Genomic DNA, 11,237 nt, shown 5'->3' with positions numbered 1-11,237 from the left:
GAATCGAGTCACCACTGGGCTGTCAATGTTCCTGACAGGCCTACCTAACCCCCCCCCCCCCCCCCAGCCATCTGTCACCTTCCAGGTAGGGTTTCACAGGGTGAGTGTCAATTTTTGAATCACAAGCAGGGCAACTCGGGACTGGCAATATTATTTTACTGAAGATCTGGAGTTGCACAAATAGTTCTTTAGAACATAAAACGAAATGGATTCATCCATCACAGTTACACTGAGTATTTAGAAGAGGCAAGTATAAAATAGTTCTGCTTCTACATGATACAAATTCCATATAATACCATGATTTAAACAATATATTAGAGCCGAGAGCCATCTTCCCTAGAAGGGCTGATGAGTCCCACAGTGTAGGGAAAAACTCAAGCTGCATGAGTAGTCAAGTTTCTTTTCATTCCCAAGTTCATTTTAGTTACGGGAAGATCATGAGGCTAGTCCTGCCCCGGACGCGGGAGAAGGAAGTCACAGGACCGTTCGGAACTCATCGAAAATGAAGTTAGGCACGTGTGCTTCGGCCGCCTGGAGGAGTAAGCAGAAGTTAAGTTAGTCCTGGAGTTACAGCTGAAAGACTTCCCAGTTTACATATGAAAAGTCAGGAAGTGCGAATACTGCTGGAATACGGTGAAGTGCTGGAGTGAGCTGCCTCACAGAGGTAAACTAGCAAACGGCCTTTTCACTGCTGGTGTCTCCGTGTCTCCTTACTGTGCACCACTAATACAATCCTCGAGGGAGGCCCACTGCCTGCGAACTGTAGGTTTGCCTCTTAAAGGCTCTTTGATCTAGGAATACACATCTGAGAGGCAATGAGGAGAAACCTGAGCCAGAGGGGAAGACTAGGAAGGCCTTGAAAGGCCTGAATTCCTTAACTGTTTTTAGTAGAAGCAAGGAGGCGGCTGGGCTGGGGTGGGGTGGGAGATGGAACAGGTGATCTCTCTGAGCCAGAGAGGAGTTTGAAAAACACTGCTGAATTCCTGTGTGTATGTGTGTGATCATGAAGATACCTACCTGCTAGGTAGAGGACATGCAACAAACGTGGATAGCATAAAAATCCTGAGAAACTAAAACTAATGATTAAATCTGTATTCTGGCTGTGGTGGTAGCCCTCGACTTTAATCCCAGTACTAGGGAGGCAGAGGCAGAAGAACCCTGTGAGTTCAAGGCCAGCCTGACCTACAAAGTATGTTCCAAGACAGCCAGAGCTGTTACACAAAGAAACCCTGTCTCAAAAAACAAAAACAAAACCAAACAAACAAAAATTGTATTCTTACAATCCACACTCACTCAAAATTGGGATCTTGTAACTTTTAAGCATAGAGATTTTATTAAAGGTATTTTAATAGAGGTTCAAGCATGAGGTTAGTCAAAAAAAGGGTGCTCAGAAGCAAGATATATCCAACTGTGGTTACAGATCATTATGGAAGGGTTGATGGATCCTGTAATCTCTTGTCACCCCTGAAAAATGTATGCACACCCTTGCACATAGATTGGGGGACATTTGCACACATATGTATTATGTATGTGATCTTTAGCAGGTAGACTCTGGGCAGCAGAATTTCTGGGGCTAGGGGAAATATATCATCACAGTTTAAAAAGAGAGAGAGAGCTGGATTCCCCTCAAAGGCTGGGGTTGCTATATTCCCATTCACACCATGGAGAATAAGCCCAAACACAGAGCCCAACATTTCCCTTGCCAACAATCCGGTTTGGTTTGCACCTTGGATAAGTAAGGTCGAGCCTTTTCCAAATGTTTACCCTAAAAAACTGCCTGTTAATATCCTTTACCCATCTCTCTACTCAACAGGTCATCTTTTTCTTGACTGAGTTGAAAGAGAACGTTATAAATCAAGAAAATGTCCACTTTTTTTGATTTATAGGTAACAATTCCTATTTTATCTCCTGTTTTTTTTAAAAGAGGCATTTGATGGAATTTAACCTGGCATTAATTAGAGATTGAATCTGAATCTTTACCTTTCCATTTTCTTTATGTGTTATGGCGAGGAAGTTGTGTTGGTACATAATTATCTAAATGTCTGCTAACTTACCTGCTTCATAATTCATACTGTCTGCCATTGGTTTTTAACAACACAGTGCCACTCTGAGCCCACACCATGAGTACCTGTTCCAGAGCCACCGTATGGCTATGGTCTGTCTCTCTCCTGATGTGAGGCGTCACTTTGTCCTTATACAGTTGTATGCACAGAATCTGTGCACTGGTCCTACTGGTCTCTTACCAGTACCACGCTGCTTTCACCTCTGTAGTTTTATGTGTTAATGTTAACAAGTGAGATGTAATAATGTTTTTCTAAAGAAAGTCCTTATAAAAAGTCATACTTTTTTAAAAAACAAGTTAAAGATTAATTGGGGCTTTGATTATAATTACATAAATCTATAAAGCAGGTGTCTCACTGATACGTATAATTCGAAAGTCCTCTCATTTGAAACACAGACTTTCAAAGCTTAAGATTTTGAGAAGCTTAAGCATGAGGTTAGTTGAAAAAAGGGGCTCAGAAGCAAGATACATCCAATTATTTCTTCTAGTGTCTATTATTTAAAAAATATTTTTATTATTATTTATTATGTGTATAGGTGTATGTTGTTGGAGGTCAGAGGCATGTCAGATACCTTGGAGCTGAAATTACAGGCAGTTTGAGCTGGCTGATGCAGGTGCTGGGAATCAACTCGGGTCCTCTGCAAGAACAGGATGTGCTCTAACCACTGAGCCACTGCTCCAATCTCTAGTAGCATTCTTAATTATTTCCTTAACTATTTTAACTGTTTCTTTCATACTTCTGTGATGGGACCTTTCTCTCATATTTTAAGTTATTTTGTCCATTTATTATTTAAGTAGGTTATTTATTGAACTTGTTTTTATTTTATTTATTTTTGAGACAATATCTCACTACATAGTCTTGGTTGGCCGGGAACTTGCTATATAGACTAGGCTGGTTTCGAACTCATAGAGACCTGCCTCTGCCTTGAAAGTGCTGGGATTAAAGGTGTGTGCCACCACCCCCAACTTTTACTCATCTTTTTATTTTTTCAGTCCTGGTGTTGAACCCAGGGCTTGCTCTACCTCTGAGTTACACCCTAACCACCTGAGCTCATTTAAAATTTCCCCATGATTCTACTGAGTTCTCATTACATTTTTAATAAGCAGCACACATTTTATTTTCTTCCCAAATCTGTCATATTTAGTTTCACTTATTATCTAACATCTATACAATGAAAGTAGGGAGCAACTGTCAGTAATATCACGTGACTTTTACAGTCCTGACACCAAGAACGCCAGTCATTTCGCTAAGTACTGCATGCTCATGGAGCTCTAAAAGATCATCTTTGGGTTTGGTTAGTAAAATGCCTTCAATTAAGAAAAGACTTTTTTTACATGTATTTTTTTACATGTATTTATTTATGCACACGGGCCACTGAATGCCTGTAGAGGTCAGAGGACATCTTGTGGGGGCCAGTTTTCTCCTTCTACCGTGTGGGTCTGGGGACTGAACTCAGATGGTCAGGTCTGGCAGCCAGTGCCTCTATCTGATGATCCATTTTGCTGGATCCCATTTCTAAGTATTAATTTTCAGCATTTGTTATAGTTCTTTACATTGCTTACATCAAGCCTTCCTTTGTGCTTAAAACTTCCCAAGGTTAATATTATTTAGGAGGACAAAGAAGGAACTTCCTAGAAGGTAAAAAGCAGTTTTTCACTTCTGGAAGGAGTGGCCATGTATAGCTTAGGCTGTGGCCTGGACCTCACATGCTGTGGGCCCTAGGCTGTCAGGAGAGGAAGAACAGGGCACCCATGGTCATTTCTTTCCCTGGCCAGTTAGAAATCCCTTCCTTGCTTGCTCCTCTCAGAGCTGGCCCTGAAAAGGGTGGAGAGTGAGGAGGGGACAGAAGCCCTGCACTGTGCAGGGAGGAGGCTCCATGGAGAGCCTGTACAGCAGTGGGAGGGGCTGAGGGGCATCAGCGGAAGATCTGCAGGACTTCACCTTGAGAACGAACACCCAGGCTGCTGTTTTGACACTTATGGACAGGTCATTACTGTCATCCTTTACTCTCTGTGGCCTACCTTGCGGGGGAGTTTTGTGTACCGAACATAGTCCTCCAGGAACAGAAGGGCACCCACAGCATCTCCAGGCATCTCAGGCATCTTCTGGCTGTAAAATAAGTCTGCATCAGTCAGCTGCTTTGTATGTTAATGGGCCCTGACTTGACTAATGATCAGCAGACCAAGTCTATCTCAGATCCACAGGGCACCCTCTTGAGTCCTATGAATAATTATCCTGCTCTTATTTAGGAACCAACCCTGCAGAAACAACCTAAGCACGGGCTGGTGCAACGGGTCAGTGGGCACCTGCCATCTAGCGTGATGTCCTGAGTTCCATCCCCAGAATCCACACGAGGCAGAAGAGAACTGGCCCCCTGAAGGTTGTCTTCTGACCTCCCATGCTTGCAGTGAGTGGTACATGCACAGGCATGCGAACATATGTAATTACAGAAAGCCTTGGTGTGACCACCATCAAGATATGGAGCCACACACTGAAAAGGAGTGCTTCCTCAGTGTCAAGGGAAAAGGCTAGTGTCATAAGTGTCAAAACAACCAAATGGCAATCTGTTAGTTACAATGTAAAAACAACCAAATGGTAATCTGTTAAGTTACAATGTAATGAGACAGAAATGCTTCAGCCTGGCTGACCCTTTCGGGCAGCAGAGTAGCTCAGGCTGCAGCATCCTAGGGCCATGGCTTTTGTTTTTTCCTATCCTAGAAAATCTACATTTGAAGAGAAGAGAGCAAAGAACTAGAAGAGATTGAAGGTTTCTAAGTTTTGTTATCAGATAGCCACTTGTGATTCTTGTTTGGTTATACACCATGAACTAGCCTTTCACATCGAGGAGAATGACTTCCCTTTGGTGATGGAGCCCTGTCTTAGTGGTGCTCACACTGAGGAGTGTGACTCCCCTTCTCTGAGAGGAGCCCTGTCTTAGTGGTAGTCACACTGAGGAGTGTGACTTCCCTTTAGTGATGGAGCCATGTCTTGGCGGTGGTCATATTGAGGAGTGTGATTCCACTTTTGTGAGTGGAGGCATGTCTTAGTGGTGTTTACACACACTGAGAAATGTGATTCCCCTTTGTTGAGTGGGGCCATGTCTCAGGAGTAGTCCAGCAGGAGGGCAGGGCTCATTGGGCTCTGAGAGCTGGATCCAACACGTCAGAGTCACTATTTCTCATAGAGAGAAATCTAACAACGTCCACTAATCTCCGTCAAGATCCAGTCTTATGATGTCCTGCCAGTACCACTATGGAAAATTTCCTGGCAGGGTAATCAAGGGTAAGCACTGGAGGTGAGTGCCCCAAACATGGGGAGGTGCCCTGACTTGTTTATGGAGGAGAAGCAGCTACCCCCTATTCCTGCCAGCACAGCCATGAGGGGCTCTGTCCCTTTTCGTGACACTAAGTTCCACTATTTCTGATTGGTCCTCTGTACCTTGTGCACTGCTCCATTGTGGAGCGAATAAACTGGCCAATCAGTGCCAGGAACTGCTCGGTGTACCAGGAATGAAACTGCTTCAGCAGAGTGAGAAGTCCCAGGACGAGTGGTGGCCAGTCCACAGGGTCGGCAGGCTTCCGGCAGACCATGCCTGTGAGGGAAAGTTACAACACCCAGTGAGCTACCTGCTTTTGACAACGTTCATTTAGTACCAGCCTCGTCAATGTCATCAGGGCTGGCAGGTGACTAGTTTGAGGAAATAGCAATTTGGGCGACCTCCTGAATTAGCTGTGAAGTTCCTGCAACATCCTAATGTCTGAAGGATTTAGTTCATATCACTATTGTTTATTTTGTTCTGCACTATTAATGCCCACTATGGTGAAGACTTAAGATGGACATTAATATGAATGAGAAAAGAAAAATCACCTCAAACTGCCTTCAGTTAATGGTAGCATGGCATTCTAGATACCCAGAAGCACCTTATTAAGTAGAATCAGTTAAAATTCTGGTTAAAATGTTTTAAAATGATTTTTAAGAACAATGTTGAGTGCTAAGAAACAAATCTGCTGAAGTCCAGAGAGTAGAAGAAGGAAGACTGGGATGTGACTGAACACCACTGCCTGGCCTTCTCACTGTGGACTCTGTCAAAATCTGGAGACTCTCACCGGCCTGGATGGCTATGCTAAGCAGGGGGTGGAGTTTAGGGCCTTCACGGGGAAACATGGAAATGTTAGAAGATGCACACTGCCTGCCTTCAAGGCTGTAAGGTTACACTCAACAGTACTGGTATGAAGACAGACCTATCAGTGCATCAGGGCAGAGTCCCAAAGCAGTTTGACCATCAGGCGATCCACTGACTTTCTACAAACACAACCAGCAAGTTAATGGAGAAAAAGAACATGACACTGAAATTGGATAGCTTCAAGGAGGGGGTGGGGGGATAATGAAGCTGACCCTACCTTACAACAGATGCAAACAATAATTTGGATGATTCCTAAGTCTTAACGTAAAAGAGAAAACTAGTTTCTAGAAAAGGAACTGGCAAACCAAAGTCTGTGAGGAAAGGTTTAATAGTCCCGGGGCCACTGAGAGATGAGCATTTCTGAATATGGAGACAAAGCTTTCCACTAACATGGGATGGTCGTTAGTTGGTTTGACCAAGATGAACAGAAGGAGTCAGCACTTGGGGGCACTTGGTGGGAAGAGGCCAAGCTGGAATCTAGTCACCACTGTGCCCTCCTTACCCAGCAACTACTGATCCAAGGCACTGTGCTTGGCAACAGGGACAACTAATAGGAACTGGCAGAGGAACAATGCCTAGGACCAGTGAATGTTTCTGAATGAGAGGATTAAAAAAAAAAAAAAACTAAAGAGATTCTACAATTTTACTTTAAAAACATCTGAGGAGATAGGAAGGAAATGAGGAAGAGATACATTTTGAAGTGTTGAAGAAAACAGTAATACAGTACAATTTGTAGACATGTCCTTACAGTGCTAGTGACTGAATGGCTCTAGTGCTAGGTTCTGATGGTACTTTTTCAACCAACTAAATATACAATGGATTAAAAAAATTCCATTTAGTTAGATGCAAAGTCTGAAGGCAGAGGAAGGACCTGGGAATCTCCTAGGTAATTATAGAGATGCTCACAATAAACCATCAACAAAATAATTAGTTATATTACTAGCCAGGACACTGTATCAAAAGCCTTGGGTATGTACTGTTTGTAGCGAATATTCTGACATGTAACCATGTGTACATTATAGTCTGAGATCTTGTCTCCTTAACTACACTGTAACAGCAGCACATGGACACTTGTATAAACAGAACATGGACACAAAGAAGTTTCTTTCATACCTAATCAGCTACTTATGCATTGAATGAAGAGAACCAAGTCAAGATGTTGCACACTCTGTACGAGGCAGGCGTGCTCAGCTGATCTGGAACCCACTGTGTACATTCCATCAACAGTATTATGTTGCAGTGGCGCATGACACCATTTCCTCCATGTGCATTTGGTTACAAAAACACCTGATGTCTGACATAGCATTATAATCAGAACGCTGTCCTTACACATTGTTCTACTGCTTGATGATTACAAAGCAAACCTTGGCATCATACCTAGATTTTTGTTATACTGAAGCTTTGGCAACTGAGCAATCAAGAAGAGAAAGTTGACGATCGGGAAGTAGGGTAAACGCTTTGTTGTTATGTAAATCTGGAAGAGAAAGACGGGAGAGATGCATGGTTTCTTCATATTACAGAGTATCACAGAACACGTTTCAGACAGGGAGCTCTGCTATGCCTTCAGTTTGCGCTTCTGACTGCCTCCAGCTGGGAGAGTCCCATCATTTGCTGCCTTTGGATATTTACTTACCTATGGCCCCATGTAAATACAGACACCTACACGCTTTAGTCCTTCTGGAGAGAACAGCTTTGCTTACAGCCTAGAGTTCCTCCCTGCAATCCTAGTAATAATTCTAAAAGGAGGGGCAAGAGGTGACGAGTAAGAATGGCAAGGGACAGCAAAATCAAGAGTGGTGAAGGTATGGGGCTGGGAAGATGGCTCAGCAGCTAACGATGGGTAACCCTCTTCAGAGGACTGAGGTTCAGTTTCCAGTACTAACCCAGCAGCTCACAATTGTCCTTAACTCCAGGTCCAGGGGATCTGACACCATCGTCTGGTCTCCTTGGGCATCAGGCAGACACATGGTGCACATACATACACATAGGCAAATACTCATACACATAAAATAGATCTTTAAAAAAAATAGTGAAGGAGATGTAAGGGAAGAGAGGGAGCCTGAGACAAAAAGGAGGAGAGGAAAGATCCAGGGAGCAGAGAGCGACAGCAAATGCTCAGGAAGAAATCAAAGTCCTCCTTTGTCATATGCTTCTCACAGGCAGTCTCCCTCCCAGATAACATGGCAGAAAAATCAGGGCAGACAAAGGCATACCATCCCTCAGCAGGCCTTCAGTCCACAGAAGACAGCACAGCACCCTGGTTCCAGCCCAGGCTCTTACCACTGGCTAGCTCTGCCCATTAGCGTGAAGGCCCAGGGAAGTCCTTGATCTCTCCAAGCCTCAGGCTCCTCACCTAAAGATGGCCTGTTTCATGGGGCTGCTTAGCACAGAGCACTCAGATGTCAGCTGCCCTTTAGGCTCATCACCTTAGTTTTATCTTGAGACAGGGTTTTATTATTATAATTTAAAATCTTGGAAAGTAACCAGGGTAACCCTCTAAAATGGACATGTTTCTGCATCAACACATATAAACACTCATACTAGGAAGATACATCACAAGTACAGGCAACTGATGTCAGTTTGGGACAGGTACCGCCCTGCGAGATCTAGCACTGACTTGTGAGAAACCCTGCACCACTCAGTGGTTTCTGGAACTCGGAGCTGCAGAAGGATGAGCCTGGCATTTGTCACTGCAGTTCCTGCTGGTCACCAAGGGGAAGTGTTTGCAAGCAAGACAGAGCAGTGTGACCGTTCCAACTCCAGGTGAACATGCACAGGCACTGCATTTACTTTTCCAGAACCCTGACCAACGTCAGTCTCACAGCCAGGGAGGTGACACCATTTACAAAAGGTTGGAACCTGACAGCATGGGGTTCTGGTGGCTGTATGCAGGTTTCTGGAATATTTCCACAGTGACCTGTTACCTGGACAAAGTCACCTTTTGTACCACATAGCCCTGTATCCCCCACCCAATTTTAAATTTTAGTCATTAACCTTATTCAGCGGGTTGTGAATGCCAGCTGCCTCCAGATAGGCTGTGATCTCATACAAGAGTGTGTTATCTTCTTTGGGGTAGGGAAGCGTAGGGTCTCGATAGTGGGCTTCAATGTCGGCCAGGAGAGCCCTAATGGGGGAGAGAAGCAGCAATAAACATGAGTGGTCAGTTGAGTTTATACATCTGTACCCAAGTCTTGTCCTTTGACTCCCAATCCACAAGCCTGTGACTGTGTGTCACTGTCAAATCTGACCTAGAGTCACTTTGTCTCTTGGAGTAAAGCTAAATCAAGTGATTTCACTACTGAGATTACAAAAGAAAAAAAATCGTGTGTGTGTGTGTGTGTGTGTGTGTGTGTGTGTGTGTGTGTGTGTGTGTGCATGCCCATGGAGGCCAGATGAGGGCCTCTGATTCCCTGGAGCTGGGGTTACAGGTGGTTGTTAGCCATCTGACAGGGTGCTGGGAACTAAACCAGGGTCCTCTGAAAGAGCAGCCAGTGCTCTTAACTGCTGAGCCGTCTCTCCAGTCCCTCACTGTTCACAATTTTATGAACTAGGCAAACTGTTTCTAAGAACTGTTTTGTTAGCAGAGCTGATGTTGGGCTGGAGAAGCTTGGATTATTATCTGAGCAGAAAGAGAGGAGAAGAACAGCTGGGGAGGGAGGGTCTGTGTGCAGCCCAGGATGTATTAGCCTGCTTTCCCCTGCTCGCTGAGGAACTGCTGCCTAGCTCTTTAGAGCAGTTCTTGTAGATTCTGTTAACAATAGTTTTTCAAGTTGGGACACGAGCCTAGTAGTGCTGCTGTATATTATATGAGCAATACATGTTAAAACCCAAAGAGACCTTAAAGGAACAGGATGTGAACATGGGTGTTGGAAGGTGGGCAGCCCAAGCTCACAGGTGGCTGTCTCAAACCCTGGGACTTACTTATTGAGGTTGTCCAGAGCAGCTGCCAGATGTCTGGAATCGAATCGACAGGAAGAATTTAGCTCATTGGCGATCTGTTGTCTCAGGATCTGCATCTGCCCAACCTGAGAACAAGTGACAGAACACAAAGGTGACACACAGGGCACTTTGGGGGCCACCACCAGCATGCAAACAGAGCTGGAGAGCCTTCGACAGTCACCAGTCGGCTACACTGTCTCCAAGGCAGCCATGGCCATGCCTCTTCCAAATGCCTCTGGCTATTCTCTCTCTACCACCAGAGAGCCACCACATTGCAGTTTCATATTTGTAATAAACCTTTCATAACACTCATGGAACAGTCGGGTCAGTGGTTTCACTATGCCCTTGCTTATACAAAGTAGGTGCCTGGATTCTAAAAGAAGCCAGTTTTCATCTAAATAATTAATTGGTTCATTTGTCTTTACTCCTCATTTTCAAAGACACAATGTTTTATTCATAGCACATGGATAATTTATGCTCCCCAAGATCCCTGCTTCTTAACATTGAGGCAGATGCAAGAGAGAAAGAACAACTGTCCTGTTGTAATATTGCGAGGATTACAGATTATAGATACTTGACCTGTGAATAGACAGACCAGAACATTCCATGAACTTGGAGGAAAATTCCTATTCCCTTGCGCAGAAGCACTTCTAATTGGAGGCATTTCAGAAAGAACACATTTTCTTAAGCAAGTGGGGAGCTGTGGGTCCACGGAAAGCCTAGTCAGTGGTGGCTCCAGAGAGAAGGATAAAGGAATGAATGGTGTGAGAAATAACAAGAAGTTGCAGAAGTTCTGTTTCTGTTTGAACCACGAAAAGATGTATTTCCACAAACACAAAGTCATAGGAAAACAGCAATTTACAAAACAGTGTTTATTATTCCTGTCCCCATAACATACTTTCTTTACATAGTATTGATTATCCTGCTTCCCATACATACCTTCATTATAGCTTCCAGGTAAGCGGTCCAAATCTTCTGTGTTTTAGTGATGGCAGAAAGATAAACTTTACTTGAATTTGCTGAAAGTTAAAATATAATCTTAATCCAGTAAA

General features: G+C 44.0%; 1 protein-coding gene across 1 annotated transcript in view; it reads right to left on the bottom strand.

Moving 5' to 3' along the window:
• Positions 1 to 138: 138 nt before the first annotated feature.
• Washc5 (WASH complex subunit 5) overlaps positions 139 to 11,237 on the bottom strand; it is a 51,683-nt gene continuing 40,584 nt past the window's right edge. The window contains exons 23-29 of the mRNA XM_059247439.1: positions 11,125 to 11,204; positions 10,168 to 10,271; positions 9,241 to 9,370; positions 7,624 to 7,720; positions 5,502 to 5,655; positions 4,085 to 4,172; positions 139 to 531 (exon numbers count right to left, since the gene is read on the bottom strand). Coding sequence (XP_059103422.1) covers positions 475 to 531; positions 4,085 to 4,172; positions 5,502 to 5,655; positions 7,624 to 7,720; positions 9,241 to 9,370; positions 10,168 to 10,271; positions 11,125 to 11,204 — 710 coding nt within the window. The 3' untranslated portion in view covers positions 139 to 474. The remainder of the gene's footprint in view (positions 532 to 4,084; positions 4,173 to 5,501; positions 5,656 to 7,623; positions 7,721 to 9,240; positions 9,371 to 10,167; positions 10,272 to 11,124; positions 11,205 to 11,237) is intronic.

The sequence above is a fragment of the Peromyscus eremicus genome, chromosome 20, assembly GCF_949786415.1.
Source record: "Peromyscus eremicus chromosome 20, PerEre_H2_v1, whole genome shotgun sequence".
Lineage (NCBI taxonomy): Eukaryota > Metazoa > Chordata > Mammalia > Rodentia > Cricetidae > Peromyscus > Peromyscus eremicus.
The sequence above is the reverse complement of the archived record's forward strand: the minus strand, read 5'-3'. Positions and strand labels throughout refer to the sequence as shown.